The sequence below is a fragment of the Papaver somniferum genome, chromosome 4, assembly GCF_003573695.1.
Source record: "Papaver somniferum cultivar HN1 chromosome 4, ASM357369v1, whole genome shotgun sequence".
Taxonomy (NCBI): Eukaryota; Viridiplantae; Streptophyta; class Magnoliopsida; order Ranunculales; family Papaveraceae; genus Papaver; species Papaver somniferum.
In genome coordinates, this window is record NC_039361.1 from 106,204,420 (window position 1) to 106,230,408 (window position 25,989).

Consider the following 25,989-nt stretch of genomic DNA (forward strand, 5'->3'; position numbering starts at 1 on the left):
TTAACCTACAGTTCGGCTGGGAAATTGGTTGCGTTGAAGTTTGCAAACTAACCGAACACACAAGATGTACCCAAATAAATTGTTAAGTTCAAAGTTCGGTTACCTACCATTTTATACTAGGTAACCGAACATTACACTGTACAACCAAAACCTCCATTAACGAGCGAGATCGGTAACCTGCGTGTTTGGAAAACGTAACCGAACTACACTTTCAGGTGTGTTCAGTTACATGTTCTTGACATATGGTAACCGAACTGACCCAAATCTACATAAAATTTTTCATTTTTTTTGAAAGTTTGGAGCAATTCAACCAACATTATCTAAGTTTGAAGCACACATGGGTACCCAAATACCCTTCCTGGTTGTGGTTAGTAAAATCCATCGTTTTTCATGTTTTCCTTCTTCATCTTCTCTAAATTTACTCTCTCAATAATTCTACTTCTTTAAAAAAAACCATCTGATTTTTTAATCTCACTAATTATCTTTAACTTAATCATCTCACTAATCATTACACTAACTATAACTAACACTAACTAATCATCACCCAAAATTAATCAGGAGGATAATTTAGGTATTAATATAAATATCCAGATAAGGGGTGACCTAGATTTACTTCTAATGTCTTTACCCAAAATAAAACCATGGTCCCCAATAAAACCATGATCCCAAAAAATTGTTCTTAAAGAAGGCAAAACACCTCAAAATGTCGGACTGCAATTTTTGTTAGTCAGTGTTAGTTGGAGGGTTCCGTACTTCCATGGTTCAACAATTCATTCCCCTTCATCTCTCTACATTGCGGGTGAATAGCAGTGGCTGTGTCATCCGGCTCTTACTAAGAACAAGGTCTACAGGATGAAGTGATTTCATAGTTTATCTTTCCATTGAAGTAAAACGGGAAGATAGGGGAGTGAAACCTCCTATAGTGAGTTGTTTTAGGACGGTCCAACTCGACGTGAAATCCCAAATTTTCCAGCTCTCTTCCATAAACAAGGCTACAATTGAGCTTGTTCCCGGGGATTTCAGATTAAATCGGTAGTGGTACGAATTTATTTTGTTGAATATTCTCAAGAGAGTGGTGCCCTGCTATGCTGTAGCAAAACAAAATACAATTTGTTGGTTAGAGCAAGTCCAGTGAATATGGTAAAAAGCCCATGTGAGTATCCACATGGATGAATAAACTCAGTTTAGGACCATGAAAAACGGGGTTTCTCATTGAAGATTGAACCAATGTACCCTTCTTGGGATGAAGGGATTAAGTTGAGTCGAGGCTTGGTTCAACTTGAGATACTCGGCCAAAGGTTGGCCGTTCGTATCTAGTTGGGCCTATAACAGCAAGTTTCCAACAACCAAAAAAATAACTGGTTTTTTCCTACCACCCCCATTCAAACACTCAACTAATACCAAAGCTCACGCTAAATACCTATATTTCTCATAGCACTTTCCAAAATCGTACGAGTCAACTTGTTTTTCAAAATTTTCTTTCTTATGGATTTTTGATTCATCGTTTCTTTTAAGTTTTTGATCTGATTAATCTTATTCATCATCTTGGTTTAATCGCAACTTACTTTATTGAGTCCCATGTTTAATCTCATTCAAGTTCTCTAATCTGTTAATACTAGTTTGTTTTGAATTTTTTTCTTCTCTGAATAGCTTAACTCTATAATGTTCATCTGTTCATAGTAATATCTTTTCTTTGGTTTCCCATGTTTTATGAAGTTATTTAAATCTCTCTGTGGATTTTGATTTGAGTTATGGGTTTTTGATTTTCTTGCAGGTCCAACTGGTGTGCTAATGGATTTCTTCCTATATTGGATCTTTGTGCTCAACACTTCTTTGATTTTCAAGACAGTATTGTCAACACCGGCTATATTGCCTACCACAGTTCCACCATGTAATGATATATTGCATATTCATTGTGTTTCAGCTTTGAGTTCTTTTCAATATGAAAATTATCTTTCTCCCCTGATTCAAATTTTTGAAGCCATAGTTCAACATTCTTGTATTTGGTTTAACCCACAGATCCAGATTCAAAAAATTCAAACTCCAAACTTCCCCCTATTTCTGCCCTAACATATGGAATTATCAGTATTTCGGATCTCATGCAACAGAAGAATAACAAAAAATATTCATTTAGTTTTCAAAATATTTCAGCTCCCTTTTTTAGGAAACAAAATATATGTTATACCTACTCTTTTGGAAACCACCCAAATATAAAGCTTGATAAACTGGTTAGTCGAGACAAACAAAAACCATCTAAACCCTAATTGTGATTTTTTCAATAGAAAAATGGAGAATAGTAACAATGGCACTTCTGAAAGCAATGGTGTTAAAACAATCACTGCAAAGCTGAAGAGCACATCCATCATAGCTGAACGAAGAGCTATTGGTCCTGCTAAGAATTTAAATGAAGCAACAAACTCTTGGTCCAACAGTCTCATTAGAAAGTTGATCACAAAAAATGATAAGATCGAAACTCCTGATATAAAGGAAGAATTGAATATTCTCTGGAAGAATTACAAAAAGAGACAAGTCATGGTTGTGGAAAAATACCTGCTTGTGTTCAAGTTCAATTCAGAAAAGGATAAGAATGATGTACCGAAGAAGTCACCTTGGAATGTGCAAAAATATTTACTTGCGCTACAAGATTATACTACCGGCGTTGCGTACACAGATTACGTATTCAGGAAACAGGCATGGAGTGTCCAATTTAAGGGGTTGTTACTTGAGCATCATCATGTTGCGGTAGTTGATGAAGCTATTGAGTATTTGGGGAGAAAAATATCAGCTAATCCACCAAACTGTAGGCCAAGATCAAGTAATATGATTACTGCAAGAATTGAGATTGATTTAACAGAGCCATTAAAGAGAGGAGAATGGTGGAATTCAAATCATGGTGAACCAGTCTGGATCAGGTATCACTGTTTGAAGCAGCCCCATAGTCTTTGTGATCAATACTACATCATTGATCATGATGATGATATCTGTTAAGAAGTAGTTGAACTATTAAAAGAGGGAGCTATGATTATTGAGGAATATGAAGAGCATAACAAGAATAAGGAAAAGAATTATGTAGTGAGGAAGTACACATTGAGCCAGAAGGAATGAATATGATTGAAGCTGAGGAGGAGAGAACTGCCAAAAGAGCTCGAAACCAAATTCTGCAAGACAATGGCTCCAACCCATCTATTCAAGGACCACTTCTAGCAATTCATGGGGGGGTTATGAATGATATTACTACTAACTCGAATGCTGAAACCATGGTTGGGGTGGAAACTGGTGATAAGGAAAAGTTTGCTGCTGGCGAAAAGAAAAATCTTGCACTGCACCAGGAGGATCCTGCATTTGCGGTAACAATATCTTTTAACGCGACTTCTATTTGCTCTTTCACTGTTTTTCGTAACTTATCTTATTATAATTTTCCTTTGAATAATTGTGATCATTATATTATCTTGTACAAAACTAGAACCCATATAATTGTTAGGAACTTAAACATGAGGATAATTGCCTGGAACTGCAAGGTTTGTCAGTAAGAAAAATAGAGACCATCTTAAAGATCTCATCTCTAGATACGACCCTGATATAGTTTTTATTTCAGAAGCAAAGATAGGTGAAGAAAAAATGCAAAAACTAATTAGGCCATACAAATTCCCAACCATAAATTAATTTCCTCAAGGGGTTTAGCTGGGGGACTTGTTCTTTTGTGGAAAGATGGCTTTCATTTTAATCTTGTCAATTGGGATTCTTGGATTATTAACCGTACTGTGCAGGATGATCCCTCTAAATCTGAATAGATTCTTACATGTATGTATGGATCTTCTTATCCCAACAACAAAGAAATACAGTGGTCTTACATAAAAGATTTAAGTACTTCAATACAGCAGCCGCGGGTGGTTATGGGAGATTTGAATCTGGTTTTTCAAAATGAAGATAGGAGTTCTTCTAATAATATTGGAAGGCTTTCTCGTGATACTTCTCATTCAGTCAGTTCTTCTTCAAGAGACTCTCCTTATATCAACTTAATTCATGAGGCAGGGCTAGATGATATGAGCTACACTGGAAGATCTTTTATGTGGTCCTCTAATGTGCATGGAACATGAATTCGCATATCTAGACTAGATAGAGCTATCACTAATGCTGATTGGATTATTCATTTTCTTGATGCAAAGCTTCTTCATTTACCACAATTGGGTTCTGATCACTTCCCTATAATGCTCGATTCTTCTTATATAAATGGTGAAAAGAAAAGAAATTGGAAGTACTTCCAATGTTATGAAAGAGACGACTCACTCAAAACTGAAATGCAAGCTGCTTGGAATCACCAGATAAATGGTTCAAATGCTTATAAGTTGTTTCAGCGACTTATTATTGCTAGAAGATATATATCTAAGTGGAATAGAGAAAAGTTTGGAGACATTCAAACCAATATCTTTCTACTTCACCAACAAATTGAAGCAGTTCAAAGTGATAGTGAAGCTAGTGATGCTACTCATAAAGTTCGACATTTGGAATCTCAGGTTGAACAATGTCATCAAGTGCAAAATGAATTCTGGGCTCAGAAAGCAAGAGATGATTATTATTTAGAAATGGATAGAAACACAAAATATCATCATGCTATGGCAAACAAGAGAAGGTCAAGAAATAATATTGTGGCTCTAAAGGATGGGAATGGGCATTGGTGTACATCGAGAATGGAACTAGAGAATCTACTTATAGAGCATTATAGAGCTTTGCATACTACAAACTCACCAGTGAGAAATGATCAGTTACTACAGTGCATCCCGACTACCATAACTGCATCAGATAACACAGAGTTGATGCGCATGCAAGATGAAGCTGAAATCTTCAAAGCCTTGAAAAGTATGAAGTCTTGGAAAGCACCTGGGCCTGATGGATTTCCACCAGGTTTTTTAAAATCCCATTGGGAAATTGTTGGGAAAGATGTTACTGATATGGTGCAGCAGTTCTTTCATACAGGTTACATCCTCAAAAGTTTAAATGCTACAAATGTCTCCTTAATCCCAAAGACAAAAAACAAGCAATTTCCGTCTGATCTAAGACCTATTGCTTTGTGTAATACATCTTACAAAATCATCTCCAAGATCATGTCAGCTAGAATGAAGAAACTGATGAGCAAAATAATCTCCCCACTCCAAGCTGCATACGTTCCAGGGTGACAAATTACAGATAATATTCAGCTTGCTCAGGAAATAATGCACATGCTGAATGACAAGAAGATCTCTGAAAAGTATCTAGCACTAAAACTAGACATGTCTAAAGCCTTCGATAGGCTTGAATGGTGCTTCATCAAAGATGTAATGAGTAAAATGGGTTTTTGCAATGAGTGGTGCAATCTCATTATTCAGTGCATTACAACCACTAAAATATCCATATTACTGAATGGTTCCCCTTGTGCTGCTTATCAACCATCAAGAGGGATACGTCAAGGTGATCCATTATCACCTTACTTATTCATTATTGCGATGGAGGCGTTTTCTAGACAGTTATATCAAGCAGAGAAACAACAGTGCATAGAAGGTATCAAGATTGCACCTTCAGCTCCGTCTATTTCTCATCTCTTCTTCGCAGACGATTGTCTTTTATTCTTGAAGGCTGATCTACACAACGTCAACAATGTGCTGAAAATTATCTCAGATTTTGGTGTCGTGTCAGGTCAAATGGTAAATTTCAACAAGTCTAGTGTTCACTTTAGTACACAGATGCCTCAAAGGTTCTGCAGATTGCTAACAAGAAGGCTGAAAGTTCCCATAATGCACTTAGATGAAAGACATTTGGGGTATACCCCTTATCATCCTACTTCATGCTAACACACGAACAAGATGCTCATTTTTTTGGTAGGGAATACAAAAGCAAATAGAATTCATAAAAGAAAATAGTCAGTGGAGATTAGGGAAGGGTACAAGGATAAAGATTTGGTTAGATATATAGGTAGCAGGTCTTGATCAACCACCCGCTCCAAGAGAAGCAGTTGCAGATAGTGAGTCCTATATCTGGGTACAAGAAATTTTTCTTCAAAACAACACACAATGGAATATTGGTTTGGTGCGATATTTGTTTGATACGCCAACAACTGATAAAATATTGGGAATGAGAATACCCAATTCTGCTGAAGACAAGTTAGTATGGAAGTTAACTAAAAATGGAAATTTCACCCTTAAGTCAGCCTACAACAAGTTACATGAACTCAGTTTGGGGGATACACAGGTTTCTCTCATTATCCATGGCACAAATATACGCTGGAAGGAATTTTGGAGCATAAATTTATGGCCAAGAATAAAACATTTATTCTGGAAATGCTTAATGAATATTCTGCCTACAAAAGAAAGGTTGTCAAGACAATGTCATTACATCAACAGGCAATGCCCTCTCTGCAATCAACATGATGAGACTATAATGCTTGTGTTATTTAACTGCCATTTCTCAAGGGAAGTGTGGATGTAAATTCCAGGAGGTCGACTGCTCTATCTGGAATTCATAATAATATTGGATCTATGTTTGAAAGTTTTATGCGACAGTCTCAACAGAAAAATCCATCTAACAATTGGCTCACTATGGCAATGGTGGTAGCATGGACAATATGGAATACTCGATGTGCTGTGAACTTTCAGAATCTGAAGACTGAACCTGAAGCTGTTGCAAAGAAGGCTTTGAGCTTTACTTTGTATCTGGAAAATCTTTATAGTAAACAAAACCATCAAAATTCTTTAGAGATAACCCCCTTGCCTATAGAGGGACATTGGAAACCACCTGATGCCCTTTTCTTTAAAGTTAACTGTGATGCTTCTTATGATTCAAATACAAGTCTAACTGGCATTTCTTTGATTTTACATGATTTTACAGGTGCATGGAGAGGATGCTTCTCCAAATTCTATGCAGGAGTGAGAGATTCGGAGCAAGCAAAATGTTTAGCTTTCTATGAGGCAGCCAGCTGGAGCATTGAAATGCAGATTACACATATAATGGTGGAAACAGACCTGCAAAGTATTGAAGGATATATGAACAAGGCTACTCAAGGAATATCCTGGAGAGTGAAACATTTATGCTAGATGATATAGATAAACTTAATTCCTTTGATAGATAGGAGTGTCTTTTTTTCCCAAGAAAATGTAATAAACCTGCTGATATCCTAGAAAAATACAGCAGAAAATTTAGAGTTAACAAGGTTTGGTTACGTAATCCCCCTGAGTTTATTGAGACACAATTACTGTCAGATAACTCTCTTCATTCTACTTAATAAAATTCTTACAGTTGCATCAAAAAAAAAAAAAAAAAACCAAAGCTCACTCTTCTCTGCGATCTTTTGCTTCACTAAAAGTTGTTCTAATTCTTTTTCTACTTCTCTATATTTCTCAATTGAAAAGGATAAATCTCAATCCTTTAGTTGACAAAGAAATCAAAAACCTCTCAAGCCAAAACCCAATATATTTCTAGTTAGGGGAGAACCAAGTTCGAATGATGATGAGATTGATCCCAAACTGCTTTCGACGAGAATTAGCTAAAACTTAAGGTCATCTATCTACAAAAACTCAGTGAGATAGCTCTGCTCAAAAACCAAGAGGTGGAAGATATGAAGTTAGAAAAGTTTATAAACACCTACTTGATGGTGCTAGAATTATTGTCGACAAATTCCTTGGATGACATTGTACCATGATGATGCGAAGAAACATTAGAAAAAATTGGTGCTTGTATGTACTGGTGGAACGTTAGAGAGGGTACCAAGTATACCACCAATTTTTCGTTCGGAAATGTTTGAACCAACTTGTTACACTCAATAAATATAGATCAACAGTAAAGATCCTTGCATCTGATTTGTAAAGAAGAATAATTGCACGATCTCAAAAATCAATATCCAAAAATCAACCTAGTATATGCCCGAACTATATTCCAACAAAAACATGTCTTGTAATATATTTTTCTAGACGTGAATTCACAAGAGAAAGTCTTGTAGGTTATGTACAGTTTGAGCTCAAAAACTGTCTAGGTTGTTTAACGTACTACTTGTGATATTTTTATTATAATGATAAACAATATAATACGGAAGAGAAATACCACAAGGCACCATAAATTTTATTAACTATGAAAACTGTAATGTACAAAAAAAAATAAAAAATCCTAGTCCAGTTTTGAACACCGCTATATATATTATGCCACCACGAAAACTATCTTACTATCAGACTTCGACTGAATGTAGTCGAGACTGAATCGACCTCTGAGAACTTTATATTTCAGTCGTACTTCTTATTTTTCTTGGATCTTGAAAATCCCTACGCACTTGATTTCCATAAGTGACTTCCTTTACATCCCTATGATCTACTTCAGCCTAAGTGAAGAGTTTTTAACTAACATGCCTCTAACAAATAACCATTGATTTCCTTTAGATAAATATACAATCAAGGTAATGGAGATATGTTTACTTACTAATGATCTTCAAGGTACACAAGATATCAAGAAAACCTCAAAAATTAGGATAAATTATTTTTTCAAAAGGTTAGAGAGATGCCTAATCGATTCTACCTCACAAGATCAATCAAACCGATATGATACTTGCGGAATTATAAAGTCTGAGATGAAGAAAACTTTCTAATTTTTACCAAATTTATTCCCTGATCGATAATTATTGAATGGACGTATATCAGAAGATACATGCCTTAGGATAGATAAGAATTACAATGATCAATATAAGATTCCGGATATCAGGAATTATCACGTAAAAAATAGTCTGACCAGGATTCACGAATCCCTTAGTGAAGACTTTAAAAGTCGTAACCTAATACATTTTCACGAAGAAACCTAGGTTTTTAGAGTACAACTCTAGCCGCAACTAGGACACATACATGTTACGATTGAGATTCTAGTATGCAGAGAGTTCTCTATTTATAATGATGAACAAGGATAAACAACTTACAATCAAAGATGAGTTCTGTTGATACATGAAAAATAACATCCCTTAATGGGTTTAGGGTGTTCCTAAAGAAGTAGCTAAACTAGGTAAAAGCATGGGGACTTGGGGACTAAGCCCAAGTCCAACAAGAAAGTATCCACTAAAAGGGAAGGGAAAGGAAGGGATTAGTAAATAAGAAGAAGGTTATCTTAAGAAATGGCATTAAGAGTAATTAAGGAGGTCTAGGACACATGGCATGATGTCATAAAAGAAGGGGCTTTTTGGAAAGCCTATATAAGAAAAGACAAGGTACAATGGAAAGGGGACTCTCTCTCTTACTATTCTTAGCAAAGTGGGGTCATTTGGTTAGCTAGGACGGGTAGAACCTCAAACCTAAATTCACCCTTCAACATTTGGCGACCACACCCGGAGGCTCGTGCCTATCTCACCATGACACGCACAGAAGGCACTTTCTCAAGCGCGTTAGGAAAGAAAGCGGCTGATCAACCCCTTAATCTGGATGAGGTGACGATGGAAGACGATAGCGAGGAAGAAACACCGATCCTAGGAGTTATCAGGAAATCGGTAAGTCACGGATCCCAGGATAGAGAGGTATCAACACCACAGGAAAAGAACGGACAGACAGCTCGACTAGCGAAACCCGTATCCTCAACCTTACAAAACATGCAGTAAGAATTGAATGAGCGCTCACGAAGGAGGCAAGATATCGAAGATTGGATAGCACGGGCAGTAAAAGCAGGACAAAGTACGCCTAAAGAGGAAACAAAAGAAGGAAAACTTAAAGGTACCAAGGCGACAGTGACATCGCAAGAAGAAATCGCCGAGTACCTAGAACATAACTATCATGTGGTAAAATAAGATAACCATTGCCGCGTGAATAGTCTGTATCCAGCGCACATTCGAGAATACTTATACCCCGATGAATGCACCTCTCCCAAGTTCAAAGTATATGAGGGTCAAGGAAATGCGCGAGAACATCTTAGCCGATTTTTATCAGCAATGAACGACAGGGATACAGATGGAAAACTGTGTTTAAAAGAGTTCCCCAAGTCACTTACTAGCACTAGCGTTCACTTGGTATGATAACCTAAAGGAAGAAAGTATGGATTCCTGGAAGACTTTATCCACACTCTTCCTTAGGAAGTTTTACTCAGCCAAAAGGAAGATAACGGCGATAGACCTGAGAAAGAACGGGCAGCGAATATGCGAAGAAGTAGGGAAGTACATCTTACGGTTCCGGGGCCTGGCATTGGACTGTCATGAAGACATAGACGAGGAACCGCTTGTCGATATCTGCGTACGCGGAATGGTCCCATCTTTCAAGAGGGGTTTAATTAATTTCAGGTTCCAAACCTTTGTTGAGCTAGAAGAAGCAGCCGAGAGGATCGCTGACTGCATAGAAGAGATGCCGACAGACGTTGTTTTGCGCACCACAGTTAGCGCTGCAACGGGAACCTCACGCAATGTGAAACTTAATGTTAATGAGAATGGGAACCAATACCACGTGGATGGAAGAAATCAAGGGAGGAACGGAGGGAGCAAGCGTGAGTACAAGACAACACCAACTCTCCCCTGCAGTAAAGAACGCGTGATCAAGCTTCTGAATCAAAGGTTCGCTGACAGGGAAATTCAGCTACCCCTAACCACAGTAGATATCAACAAAATGGACAAAAATTCGGCCAAATACTGCTGCTACCACCGAAGAATGGGACATCCAACAGAAGAGTGTTTCGCTATTCGAAGTATATTCGAGCGCAAACGAGCGGCTGGGGAACTCGAGGCGACAAGAAAAACAATTGAGCATGATCCATTCCCTCACCACTAACCCGAAAGAGAGGAAAGGAGAGTGCGAAGTACAAACCCACAAATTGTAAGAATCATCTTTTGGTAAGAACGGCTTTCCTCATGATTAATCGGCAGATATCTCAAAAGGTATCAGGGCAGCCAAAGGCGCATGATTCACAAAAGGGTCTCATGACAGCCAAAGGCGCCTGATTGACTGACAAATTCACAAAAGGTCTCAGGGAAGCCAAAGGCGCCTGATTGACTGACAAATTCACAAAAGGTCTCAGGGCAGCCAAAGGCGCCTGATTGAATGAAAAATTCACAAAAGGTCTCAGGGCATCCAAAGGCGACTGATTGACTGACAAATTCACAAAAGGTCTCAGGGCAGCCAAAGGCACCTGATTGACTGACAAATTCACAAAATATCTCAGGGCAGCCAAAGGCGCCTGATTGACCGACAAACTCACAAAAGGTCTCATGACAACCAAAGGCGCCTGACCGACTGACAAACTCACAAAAGGTCTCAAAATAGCCAAAGGCGCCTAATTGACTGATATTTACAAAAGTCTCAGATTACCTAAGCCCCATTGAAATAAAAAGAGGGGGAGTAGGCGCGTTATACCAACGCCCATCTCACCCAAGCCTTGTTCGAAAAAAAAGAGAAGGGGAATAAGCGCGTTTTACCAATGCCCACCCCACCCAACCTCTTAGCAATAAAAAAGGGGGGAGTAGGCGCCCAGCTGACTGAAAAATTCACCAAAACCCCAAAAAAGCCAAAGGCGCCTGGACGACTAACATTCACAGATGGTCTTAGGAACGCCAAAATCGCCTGATCAATCGGAATCCACAAAAGGCCTCAAGATAAAACGAAGGGGGGAAGGCGCGTTCTACTAATTCCATCTCTACCAAATACCCTCGAAAATTCCCACACAGTTCCCCGGTATTCACTCTGCCTAGCGACTATCTACAAATTAAGACGAGGGAATAGACGCGCCCTACCCGCGCCTACCCCTGTCATAGCCTACTGATCGGTAAAAAAAAAAAAGAACAGATGCGATCGCCAACGATGAGCATACTCAACAAGGTTGCAAACTTTAACCTAACCACACGCACATTTTAGTAATAATACAAGAAAATTATAAACAAGCAAAACATCCAATAAATAAATACCAGCAACAAGATAAATTAATCCAAACATCAACAGAATATCCCACAATCCAAGAGAAAACCAACAACAAATGCAACAAAGGGAAACGAAAAAAAAAAAAGAGAAAGAGAAGCCAACATAAGAACGAGGCGCCTTAAGCGAATCAGAGTTTCTCCAACTCCCGTCGTTTCTCCTCGAGTTTTGCACGAACCGTTTCCTCAACAGCCTCAACACGCAGCACCTCGTCGGTTGCTAACCCAACGTCATTGAGCAGAAGGTTTAACACCACCCTCTTGCTGGAAGTCGTCTCCAAACACTTCTCTATCTTCTTCTCTAATTGAGAGATTTGACCAGACAGACGACTACGAGGATCATTGCAGCTCTTTACCTTCGCCAACAGCTCCTTCAGCCACACTATAGAGAACTTGACGTTGAGTGCGGATTGCACGACGGCTTCCTAGTTATGCAGCCTCGCCTCATCAACAGGATCATCCCCTACAAGGGTGAGATGGTTTGCAATCTCCAACAGATTCTTAGTCATGTAGCACAGGATAGGGACAACCAAAAGACCCTCCGTCACCATATGACCACCACCACGCTCAACGATGTCTCTATAGGCATCAACAAAAACATTCGGAACCCAAAATCCATGGAATAGGGTGTGGGTAGCGGGATCTACCCCAGCCTCAGCAGCGCTCACTACCAAAAGGAAGCGGAATCGCACATCCTCAGACTCCTCCATTACGACAGGGTTAGTCGTCCCGTCAGCAACAGGAGTATCGGTCTGCTTCTCCGAGAGAATAGACGAACTGCCGACATCCACTCTAGTGCGCTTAGAAGATCCGTCACCACCAGGAACCACGCGCCTGGTACCGTCCATGTCGGGCTTCGTGGGTTCCTTTCGCTTCTTACCCATACCCTAACACCAGCCATGGTGTTAAAAAGAAAATAAATACATACAATAATAACAGTATGAAAAAGAGAGAGAGAGAGAAAACCAACCTCGGGAAATGACGAGTCCAACGGAGTATCCGCAATCTTGGGACGAGATGTGGAGGAACTAGAAGACGATTCAAAGCTGCTAGTGGAGCCTGACAAATGAGAAATAAGCACCATCACGAAACAACTTAGATTTATAATAAAAGGGAGAAGATAAAAGCAAAGAGAGAGGAATAACAAAAACAAAGACACGTATTAAATAGGGAACTACCTGCAGGATCATTAACGGTTGGTGCCACGTGGGATGAGGACCCACCAAAGATTAACCATATGGACCCAGAAGGGTTCATTGACTGCAGAACGACACTAGGAGATACTGGAAGTTCACCCCTACCACGTACGGTCTCAGCCCAGACCATTTGACCAAACGGAATAAAATTCAATAAAGTCGACCACTGGAACCCTTGTATATGCCAGTTGTGTTGACCTAGAGTTAGGATTATCGAACACTGGTTCCCTTGTATATGCCAGTGATTTGATATTAGTCAGACTATCTCAGTCATTTAAGATAGGTTTATTTTGGCAGTGGCCTTCAGACAGATATGAGAAACATCGTTCACCTAGTTAACATCAAAACCATCTATATTTTTTCTATATCCATCTCTTAATCTATCCATATGATTAGTCTGACTCCGAATATGATGTCCATCGTGAAACTATCTTAGTAGAGCTCTGTCACTTTATATGAATTTTAGTAAGCTTGAGTGCAAACTCGTGTACAACAATTGGAATTTCGCATCAGGGTACTTCCTCCAATAATCAATAAGTATGCCAACCAAGGAGGTTCTTTAGTGCTTTCCGAGGTTCTGCGTAGATAGATAGGGTCTGGAGTAAAGATTTTGTGGGTATATCTCTGGTAAGCCCTCCCAAGACTATAACTCGGACACTAGGGCCACCTAGGGGTTTAAAGGCTTATTGCATACGCTAAATGCAATCGACGATGCATGCGACAGTGAGTTAGGATTTTATTTTCTATTTGATTTGCTCGGGACTAGCAAATAATAAGTTTGGGGGTATTTGATAGACACATTTATGTGTCTAATATATCTCATTTGTATATATTATTAGTGCTCGATTTTGTACTTATTATGGTCTTTTATGCTTTTGTAGGAGTTTTTGGATAAATAAGGCTTTGCGGCGAAATTGGCTAAAAGCATTTGGACCTCCGTTGATAACTACCAGAAGCACCCCAGAAGTATGTTGGAGACATCCAGAAATACCCCGGAGGAACTCCGAAAAAGTGCGGAAAACATCCCAGAAGAATTGCTAAAGGCACCCCATTTCAAGGCATATGCTAAAGGGACTCCCAGTCTGGTTAAGGGGACACAACATTCAAAGTTCAAATAATGGAATTTGGCGGGAAAACTAAAGTTCACATCTGATAATTTGTTGTTGGATTTCTGGGAAGTTTTGAGGGAGATTAAATCCCTGAAATCAATTGGGCTAGGCCTGTTAAGACTAAACAGACCGTATGAAAGTGATTTTATCGATCAACTTGGGCTGTAATGGCTGGGAGAAGCGATCAAAGTCCAAACAGGATACGTATTGTTCTGTCCAGTTTCAAGGATTTTTATGAAAGATTTTGTGAGAGTTTTACGCTGGATAGTTACGTACTAGGTCATGTTCGAGTCTTGATAAGAGTTTGGTGGAAAGTTTATAGCTAACAGAGCGTACGAATAGCTTTGAGCAGTTTTGATAAACCCAGAAGCCGCGTGAAGAACAGAAAAGGAGAAATATTTTCCGAGACTTTGGAAGAAAGAAAAAAAGAGATTCTATCGGGATTTCTTTGAGCTGTGAAGTATATAAGAGGTGGAGAGAAGTTACAGAAGGTTTATCAAGAGTTTGGGGAAGGTTTGAGACGCAGAGGAGCGAAGAAGAAGGATTAGCAGCAATTCCCGCCTGCTGCTGCTGCTGCCGCCATTAGAGGACCTTCAAGATCACGAAAAACAGACTGCACAGAGCAGTCTTATTATCCGCAACATCAACAGCAGCAGCGGAGTGTCGTTCCTTTACTGCAGTTCCCTGGTATCGTTCTTCTCTGGACTCTTATAGAGGGTCGTAGTTTCACTGTTTTATATTTTTCACTCTTTTAATCATATTTTGAGCATCAAGTATGTATTTTGAGAACATGATTATTATGAGTAGCTAAACCCCAATACAAGGATGATGGAGGAAGCTGTTTTTCAGCCATGTGGTTATTTAAATAATTCTTAATTCACTTTTTGCACCGATTTTAATTGATTTATGATTTCAATTAATTACTTGTGATTTTGTTTTATGGAACATGCTTAGTCCTAGATATTCTTGATGTTCCATGCTTATAATATACAAGTAATATTTTCTGGAATCTAATTTGGCAAAGATATAGTTAATATTTGTTTTATTTTGAGCTATAATCGCCTAGGATTATTTTCTGAGCCACTTGAATATGAAACACATTGGAATCCTGAGTCCTGGTTCCTCTTGATCTTATGACATATTTTATGTATATATCTTTATTTTTAAATCTTTACAAGTCCGAGCAACGAACTCTTATTTACCGCATTAAAACTACTACAACAATACCCAAGGCCTCACCGCATTAGAAGGCGGCGCAGTCACACATTCAACTCACAGAAACCATCATGAACTTTGAAGTGTGCTTAAAGATCAACCAATATTTTTCGAACGAGTTTCCTATTAAGCTCGTTACCCTATCGGTCTCGTAATATTCCAAATTTTAAAGCTTGGGTTCGCGTTAGGTTTCGTTTTCCTAAGGCGAGCAAGAAGGGAGCGGTGATGAAATCCGAACACTTATCTTGTATTGGCCAGGCCTTGCCCTTTACTAGGAATTTGAAAACAGTCCAAATTCGTCCTCAATCAATGAATCACCTTAAGGAATACAGTAAACCCGCTAACAGGAGATTCACGAGTGTTTCGATGAACTTACCTCCCGTACCAGACGGGGGATGAACCGTTGAAGTCGACTCGGGCCACGACTCCTATGTCATGTACGAACCCGAGGGGCCGAGACGATATAGTAATCGTCGTCCTTCCCTGCACACAGTTTATATAAATTTTTTTTTTTTAATAATATCCTTCCGTAGGGTTAAAAAAAAGAATAAAGTCCAATTGTCCAGAATAAAGTCCAAATAAAAAGTCCAAAAATTACAAAAATTATGAAAAATAAAGCCTATTTACAAATCTTAAAAAAAAATTATGTCTTTTTTTCTTCTCTTTTAGCTTTTAGCTTTTAGCTTTAAGTTTTTTGTTCCCAAGTCCTTAGTATTCCACTTCGAACCTGTAAATCAAAGACACAAAAAGAAACGTAAAAAGGAACAAATAATAGTAAAAAAAATAATAAAAACCTAAAAATTCTACCTAAGTACAAATCCGCGTCGGCGGCGCCAAAATGATTATTGTTTTTTCGTGGAGTTGTAGTAATGAGGTTCAAACTCTCGGACTTGTGAAGGATAATTTTTTAGACTTAATAGAAAATAAATATATACAAAAAATATTAACAATATGGGCAAGAGTACTGGGACTAAAGATTCGGCCGTTTTTTTTTTCATTTTCAAATGGTTCAGACTTTAATTCTAGCAATTATAGTTCAAAAACAAAACAAATATTAACTCTAGTTTATTCCCAAGATAGATTTTATAAAATATTACTTGTATTTCTTAAGCATGGCATATCAAAAATCCCTAGGACTAAGCATACTCCATCAAATGAAATCACAAGTAATTACTTTAAAATCTTAATTCAATTAAAATTAGTGCAAAAAGTAAATAAAAGAATTAATGAAATTACCACATGGATGAAATTAGACCTCCTCCGCCGTCCCAGTGTTGGGGTTTAACTCATCATGATGAAAACACGCTCAAAATATATTTTTATAGCTCAAATGGTGTTTACAATGGAGAGAAAAGGAGAAAATAGGGTAAAACTGTAATCTGCGATGCACAAAAAGCGTCACAGAATGAACGATAAAAGACAAGTGCTGCTGCTGTTTAGACTGCACTGCGACCCACGTCTGTGCGTCTTAGACATTGTTGATAAACGACTGTCCTTGCGAGTCCGTTCTTCGTGTTCTTGGTGTTCTTCATCAGCAGCAACAACAGCAACATAGTTTCATCAACTCTTGATTTCTGCTTCTCTGGACCTCCTCTCGACCCCAAAACTCTCGACACCCCCTCTAGTAGACCCAAACAGCCTATTTATACCCAACAACAGCTCCAAATCTCGCCAATAACTCCAATATAATTCTTCATTATGCGAGCAGTGAATAACAATATTTTCCGAATATTTTCTTACCAAACTTGGAATTTCTTGCGTAAACTTCCTCCCTCCAAGCTCCAAATCGATTCTTCACGACCCAAAGTGATGCTCGAGCCATTCCACATCATCAGAACACATCCATAACTCTCCATGACGCGTGATTATCATCCTCCAGTGCATGCTTGCCCTGTTTTGAACTCGAGAATCAAAACACGTATTCCAGCCAAATTTGATAGAAACCACCACCCAAACTTTGTTCCTTATGACAAATCACATCTTTCTGCCAATTTTCAGCGATTGAATCGCACTCTAACCCATTCATTTTGACAATCAAAATTCTGCCAGTTGAAAACTTCATTTCCCGCCAAAAACACAAATTCAAATTGTTGAAGAAGGTGCCCCTTATCCAGAGTGATGGGGTGCGAATATCAATTGGGGTGGAAATAGTAATTTTTCTGGGTTCCTCCGGGACATTTCTGGGACGCTTCCGGTGCATTTCTGGGGTGCCTACGGTACATTTCTCCGGGGTGTAAAACACTGTTTTTTGAGCCCATTTCGCCGCAAGGGCTTCTTTCTCTAAAATTTCCTACAAGAACACAAAATAACACAATAAGTACTTAATCGAGTCTAACAATACAGAACATTGAGAACAAAATAGACACATAAATGCGTCTATCAGTTAGCTCGGGAAGTTTCGTATTGATCATTCGATCACTTGAAAATTACTTGAAGTTAATTGTATGTGTGATATTACCATTGTTGTCTTCTAAGAATGTTTCAATGATTGAAATAAGAGTTTAGAACGATTACCCATGTCTGGATACAACACGGTATGCATACCTAGTATGCAAACTGTATTTTGATGATTCAGGTCCGGAACTCTTGTTTGCGTACCTAGTATGCGAACGGATTTACCTGAGAAGGTCCGGAACTCTTGTTTGCGTACCTAGTGTGCGAACGGTTTTACCTGAGTTGGGTCCGGAACGGTTGTTCGCAAAACGGGTTTGCGAATGGATTGACTAGGCCAAGGTCCGGAGCTGCTGTTCGCGTACCCAGTTTGTGAACACAGTGGTTAAGTTCTAAAATCGGTAATGTATGATTCTCATACTCATGAAATAAAACATTTATGATTTATGGAATGCAAATTAACTTTGCAAACCGTGGCTTAATGTTCATGAATTGATTCTTGTATAAGTACTTTGTACAATTACGAATCAAACCGATTTCGTTTCAATTAGTTCATGAATATTTTATGAGATAGTGAACAATTGAACAACTCTATTTGAAGCACAATTAGATTTATTTGATTATCTATTATGATTGATTGATCATCATATTATTTAGAAGTGTTAGATGAAAATAGCTAAGTCACAAGTGTTTATATGGGTAACATCCTGATTTGACACGCCTTGAACATTAAAGGCGATCTAATATTTTTAATACATAACTTCTACGCATTGCTGAAACTTCCTCTTGAATAAACTGAGGACCACAAACTCTGGATTAAACCGTTTTTGTTGATTAGAGTGAGACTAGTAAAAATTTAAATGAAACTAGATGAAATTTGTTCGAATGCAGAAGGTGTAAAAGATATTTTGAAATGAGACAATTGTATATATAAATGATGGAATCAAAGTCGTTGGATAGCCCTTGTCGGCTCGACCGAACCTAAACCGATCGGTTCAATCTGGGACATAATACACTAATGCTCTAATTTGAACATCTGCCCATCTTATTTATTAGTTTGTTTACCCAGCGGTCTGGCAATGAGAAACTGTCTATTTGCTCACTTTAGCATCACTTTTAGTGGAGTCATTTTTACATATGCAATTTCCTCTTTGATATAATATGCTTAAAGGTTGCGAGAGTAATCATATACAAATACAATATGCAAGACCATTGATTTGATTTTTTCAATCTATAAAAAGTAAGAACATACTGGTTATTCCTCTTTCACACATAATGTCACAATCTCAGTGTGGCACATTTTGCCTGATTCTACAATTTCATTTACCAAATTTATCTTCCACTTTTGCACAAAGAGCCACTTGACTCCCTTCAAAGTTCAAACTGTTTCTTTTTTTCCTTAAATTTTAACTGTTATCATGGGCCAGACCCACTATGAGAAGATAACAATGTTAATTAGTATCACTTAATTATGAGACCACACCAAATTTTTGTGTACTTAAAACTAATTAAACAGACAATTTTGATGCTTCCTGTCCAACAAAGAGGATACTTGTTCCCCTCTTGGCGGACCTTCTTTTGGATTTACGACTTTGAATCTTTGAGTTGATTTGTCGACCCCTCCCTTGACGATGAATCCCCGAGATGTCTAAAACGCATCTCGTGATCGATCGAGTGGTTAATTTCCTTGGTAATGCATTAGTTGAGTGGATTAATGTCAATTTGGTGAAAAGGTTTTAGCACTGACAGTGCTTAAAGAGGTTTTGTTAGGCTTTAAGATTAGTTAATATTTTCTTTTTACACATCCCTGTTATGGAAAGCAATCAGATTGATCATTTTGAATATCCACCAAATTGTCTTCTTTAAGAAAAGATGAAAGTCAGTAGTATCATTGTTGAATCAATCAATGCTTCAAAAAAAAAAAAAAAAAAATTGTTGAATCAATAAAGCCGTTATTTTCTCTTAAATAATTTTGATTATGGACCAATAAACTATGTTTAGGACTGTGACTGAAAAAGTGAAACAAAAAAAAAATGTGCTGAAAAAAAGTGAAACCAAAAAAATGTATTGAAAAGAAAGGTTCTACCGAGAATTGAACTCGGGTTACCAGATTCAGAGTCTGATGTCCTAACCGCTAGACCATAGAACCACATGATGGCAGTGTAAAATGCGGATACCTACTAGTACATCATAAAACTGGGGTGCGAACTGGAATCATTTTTGTAAATCACTAAAATGTTATACTAAACATTGCACATACTTCTGACTTAAAATCACTTGAACATTTAGAGGGTGTTTTGATACCAAAGGCAAAAGTCTTTGAAGTTAAGAAATCTTACTTATTTTGCTTTTGCTTCTACAAATCATTTCAAGTTTTCGTAGGAACGTGACTTTTTAACTTTTAGAAACCGAAAAATCACTTCCAAACATCCTCTTCCAGAACACTGTTTTTTCTATTAAAGATGCCAGTTGAAAAATGTCAATCGCTTTTGACTTCCACTAAGTAGTTATGCAAAGATTATTGAAAAGTTTGATTTGGTATCTTTTTCTTCTTTCTTGCTTTCTTCCTTTTTGGTGTACAAATGTATCAACTCCAATTCGAGTCTTTTGCTTTCGGTGGTGCTTCTAATATTTTGAAATGCTATAAAGTAGAATGTTTTTCTCGGAAAGCATTATGCAGGTATGTTGACTTAGGGTCGTCTTGTTTCCATATAACTATACTTATACTGCAAATACGCTGTGTTGTTTGGCTTATTTACATTATAACGCAAAGGGAAATATAAAAACTTGTAAATAACTTTGAAGTAGGAATAGAAACCATTGGATCACATTCAAAATATAGATTCATGGACAAATTGAGTAACAGATCACAATCATATTATCTTTTATTTGATTAGGAAATTCCTTCATAGATAACATAATTTAACTGGTACAAAGATGCTTAATTTGTGCATTTGTTATTGCAGTAAGAATTCACACAACGTTCTACTTCTTCTCCACGAGGATCCTGAGCAGTACTTTTCTTGAGGCACTTTGAGGTAGCGCAACCAAGTTTGCAGAAGTGATTGTCAGAGTTGATCCCGTTTAAAGGAATTCCCTTGGAAATACATCTCTTCAAACAAGTAAATGGGCATGCAAATATTCCCTTGTCAGGATGAGTAAGAGCACATTGAAGCAAACATCCCATATAACACTCCTTGCTAAACGCAGAACTCTTTCCCACAAAAATTCCCAACATTACTATCACCAACAAAGAAATAATTCTCATATTTTTTCCTTCCATTTTCTCTCGTCTCTCTCACACTTTGGTTTTCTTTAAATTTTGATGGAATGAGTTTTCCTTGAGGAAAAATTTATAGAGTTTGAATTACCTACCGCCTATCTCTTGATACATTGGCTTAAATCTATACAGCTCAAATCATTATGTTTGAAAGAAGTCTAGAAGGGATATGCCTCTTGAAAAAGCCACAAACATGGAAATGAATCTTTGCATTAAAAAGTGTCATTATGATTCATTAGATAAGTGAATGGGTTTTTCTTGGAAATAAATATTTTCAGTAGAAAATGTCATTATAATCCACCGGATAAGGGAATGAAAAGACTGTCTATCATCCCTATTAGATCGTAACACTAGTTAAACCTGCTTCTTTTGCTCATTTCTTTCCATTTAACCAAATGACTCCATATGGTAATATTTGCCTTCTCTTCTTGCTTGCCAAAACATTGTATCCTTGTGCATGCAAACAGTGAAATATCAAATGTTTAATGCATTGATCCTTTTCACGTAAATGCGACATCTAACATGTTAATACATTGCTATAAAGAAATGTCTGGAACAATTTTCTTTATCTTAATTAACAGTGGCTAGTTTTGATAAAGTATGTCTAAACCTCGGTTGTAGTAGCTATATAGACATGAAGAACACCGGGATTAATCTTATCTTATAATGTTTCCTAAAAGTTGAGTTTAAGTTTCGTCCCTATAATGACTACACTTTCATGGATGAACAGATAGAGGCACTGAAAAACTGATGATGTTGTTGCCTTCCTATTTCTTCATTTTCTTGTATGAAAGAAAAGTGGTACAACTCCTAAATTTCGTGGGACCCGTTATCTTTAGGCTTTAAGCTCTGTTTTTGTAGGCCACCACAAGTTGATCATCAAGTCACCGGTGCTCATCCATTGTTTGACTGCTTTTTTGGGATTGGTTGGCTGCGGTTAACGCTTCCTTTTAAATCTTAAGCCTAAGCTCAGGTCGGTTATATCATCACCTAACCTAATAAATGTACAGTGGTATCGGCTTAATTTACTGATGGTATATATACATACATACTAAGCAAACCATGCGGTTATCGGGGCTAGCTACTCGTAGTACCCTAAAGCATAGGCTTCAAAGTTCAAACCGGTCCTGAAAAAAGTAGATTGAGATGCCATTTTCAAAAAATAGAAAGATTAACCAATGGCAGTTCGGCAGCCGAGTACTATTGCAAGTTGATAAATATATCCCAACGTCCATGGATGATAAGGGCGCCCAATTTCACTTCTAGGGGTCCCAAATTTTGAAAAGTTAGAAATCATGAGGCAAATTTGAAATCAATATGGAAAAGAATCATTATGATTGAGTGAAACATAACATGGGCGACTCGATTATGTTTTTTCTTGTCTTTTTAGGTGAAAAGAGCCCTTCTTGTTATGGCAAAAGTGGAGTTTTGACGCCTCAACCAATTATACATACAACGAATTAAGACTTTGCTTTATTTTGCATACTTCATTATGCTAGTATAAGTGCATCAGAGATAATTTGTTTGAATGATCACCTTAATACCTTTGACCGAAATCGAGTTTCCAATTAAGACCAGGCGATAGATATAGCCCAAATGTGTGCATCTTAGACTAAAACGATGTATAGCTCCAACCATCAAATGTGGAGACAATTATCACCCACGGACACATCTATTTCTTTGATTGGTAAAAAGATATACATGCATGATGCGACACAAACGGCGAGGTATGATGTTGAAACATCATATTTGGGAGGGACAACAATTCAGAACCATTTTTGTCCTTCTCAACGAATGTACCTTGTAATCTATGGTCGTCCCACCCGACCCCATTCGTCAGAAATTCTATACAGGTCGTGTCTCTGGTTGCATGTGGGACGGTGGGAGCTAGCAAGTAGCAATATTTGACTAGGGTTACAGTTACACTAGCTCTATAAGATGTTATCGCATAGCGGCATAGATGATTAGGATAAGAAACACATGAAGTATCTGCATTGATAAAAAGCAAGCATAAGTTTCGCAACATAAACTTTTCAAATGAATAAAGGAGACGGCAACGTCTTTAGACCATATAAATAAAGGATTGATGTGTTCATAATAATAAGGGATTGCCATTTGTACACGCACGAGATCCATACGCTACACATACAACATTTGATGTATCTATCTTAATTGCTGGACATTATTACCATCAAGAAGTTGGTATTCAAACACCCTTGCATTGCTAGCTCATTCAGCCTTCTATCTTGTCCGGCTACAAAATCAACGGCTGACTGGATCTGGATGAACAATTCAAAGACGGTTTTGTAAACTACTAGTCTTCAAAAAGTACTCATTTCAAACATATATTAAGTTTATCAAGGATCAACCAATTTATGCTATTCACATACTAAGAAAGTTTTTGGTCAATACGAATAAAATAAGTTGTTCTAATCCAATCAAAGTTCTCTTTTGGGAAACCCTATTTAAGAATAGGAGCTAGATTCTGTCTGGATTTGGTAAATTTGGTCTGATTACGGAAAAAAGTTAAAAAGAAGGTTTAATATTTACTCAAGAAAGCCCAGACTTCATGGTGAATGAAACCAATTGTCAAAGAAAAAGTAAGTAAAACCTCCATCTATTTTCATTGTAGAAACAGAACACAGAAGTTAAAGGATACATATACTTTAGTTTGCACAAAAGCTTCAATACATATCCGATTAACCACTTAATTACTCAGTTCAGTCGAAGCAACAAGCGACACAATAAACACTGGGGCGGAGAGTGAAGAGTTGCATCATTTGGCTAATGCATCTGGCTAACGCTGTAATGCCTAATTTTCGTCAAAGTCGCAACGCATGTGCTGGGGCAGCAAGCAAAATGAGTACTTTCAAGTTTCTGCCGGCTCGATCGATGTCTACTAAAAGCAGTGTTTACCCTTAATTGACCACCAATGACTGATCTTTACTTGGCTTTTCCGGTTTAAAGTTCTTTCTCTAGATAAATTAGGTACGTAGTGACGACCATGATACATGATGATAGTATTGCAATTTCCCGTTCACATTCTTCATCACTAAATTCACGATCGAAAACCCAACAAACAAGCAAGGTCAGTAAATCAGCCCTACATTCTTTAACCAAATGTCAGTCATACGTACGTACTGATCATCACTATTAACTCATAAATATATGACTAAGTAGGGAATACTATAGTACTTTTAATGAAAAAAATTAATACTTATGATTATTTCTTTCCTCTTTTTGGTATATATTCTAATTCTGGCAGGAGGAGTGGATTTCATGATGATTATGATCAAGTAGTAATATATATAACTAGCTTAATCTTTGTTATATAAGTATATTTATGATCAGTAATTCCATAAACTTTCACAGTCTGAGTTCTCCGGTGAGTCGTGAGATGGCGGCGAAATTATCCTCGGTGGACTTACAAGCATTCCTTCAGCCATATTCAGTAGTAGTTTCGGCATATTGAAAATCTCTTCTTCGTCTATCATGAATTCATTATCATTTCTATCATCTCCATCATTCAACGTATTAGCAGATGAGCCAGCGCCTTCATCTTTCTTCATATCATCATTTAAGCCGTCTTTGTTGATATCGTCTTGACTAGTAGTACCCTGAGATGGTGGCATCTTCTCCTGGCCGCTCAAGGCCGCTGAAGAAGAAGAAGCAGCTGAAGCAGCAGCAGTAGCGGCTGCACGTATATCGTTGGGCGAAGACGAAGCTGGTTTTGGATAAGATGATACAGAATCAGGGAAGTTTAAAACAGCATCATTAATACCTTTTAGAGCTAATGCAGCCACATCGTATGCAATAGCCGCCATCTCCGGTGTTTGAAATGTACCAAGCCAAATCCTTGTTGTCTTACGTGGTTCACGTATCTCCGATACCCATTTTCCACTCCGACATCGTATTCCTCGATAAAGCGGATGTTTTCCAGTGGTTATTACCGGTTTATGACGATGAGTAGTTGTTAATCCACCAACACCACCAGAACCAGCAAAAGCAGCAGCTCCACCACTTGAAGGAGAGGAAGATGAAGATGAAGGAGAGGTGGCGGTGGCGGTGGTGATATTGGCAGTTATTGGTAGTTGGTGTTGGTTGGGTAGTTGATGAGATAATTCAGAGGCTAAAGAAAGAGGGTCTGGTGGTACTAGTACAATATTAACAGGTGGTTGCTGTGGTGTTGGGTCACCATGTTGGACATTAGCAGCAACTGGGTCTTTCTTTTTCATTTCATCTATGAATGATGTCTAGAGAGAGAGAATGAATTATGGAGAGAGAGAGAGAGAGAGAGAACATGAGAGGAGGTAGTGATTGATTGTAGGAGGAGGAGAGAGACGTTGGTATTTAAGGGGGATTTGAAAGAAGATGGTGAAAATAAAAACGAGGAGAGTTTGCGGATTTAAAAAGAGAAATCAGGTGGTGGTAGGGTTAAAAGTAAGCAAGAAAGCGAGAAGCGGCACAGACACACACGTACGAAGCGCGCACACAGATAAAACGCGGATTTGCCATGCATATAAGCAGCTAAAAGCTAGCAATTAGCTGTTGCCTGTAACAACAGATGATGAACGAGCAGGCACTTAATATTGAGTGATTTAGTCGTCACTAAAAAACTATAGTATCATGAATAAATATCTTCATCATAGGATTAATTAACCACATGGAGATACATATGTAGTTTGGCCTGCAATAGGAAATGTGACAAAGGTAAAAACTCGTACAGTTTTGGCTGTAAAAGCTATTATTTGTTACTGTTCTTTTGGTTTGCCTCGATTGTTCCATGGTGTTCAAAAGGGCTTAGCCTTCCTTTTCTTCTCGAAATAAAAACATGCTGTTACCAAAACAAGGCAGTCAATAGAATCATTTTACTAGCTTAATTCCTAGGAAGGTCGACCGGAAGTTGATTCATGC

At 37.9% G+C, this 25,989-nt stretch overlaps 1 protein-coding gene and 1 non-coding gene across 2 annotated transcripts; both read right to left on the bottom strand.

Moving 5' to 3' along the window:
• Window positions 1-19,872: 19,872 nt before the first annotated feature.
• TRNAQ-CUG lies at window positions 19,873-19,944 on the bottom strand. Its single transcript has one exon. It is a non-coding gene; the product is annotated as a tRNA-Gln (tRNA).
• Window positions 19,945-23,676: 3,732 nt separating this feature from the next.
• On the bottom strand, window positions 23,677-25,414 carry LOC113276263 (ethylene-responsive transcription factor ERF027-like). The gene has a single exon (XM_026525843.1). It carries the CDS (start codon window positions 25,308-25,310, stop codon window positions 24,423-24,425), a length of 888 nt encoding a protein of 295 aa, XP_026381628.1. The 5' UTR covers window positions 25,311-25,414; the 3' UTR covers window positions 23,677-24,422.
• Between the last annotated feature and the right edge of the window lie 575 nt (window positions 25,415-25,989).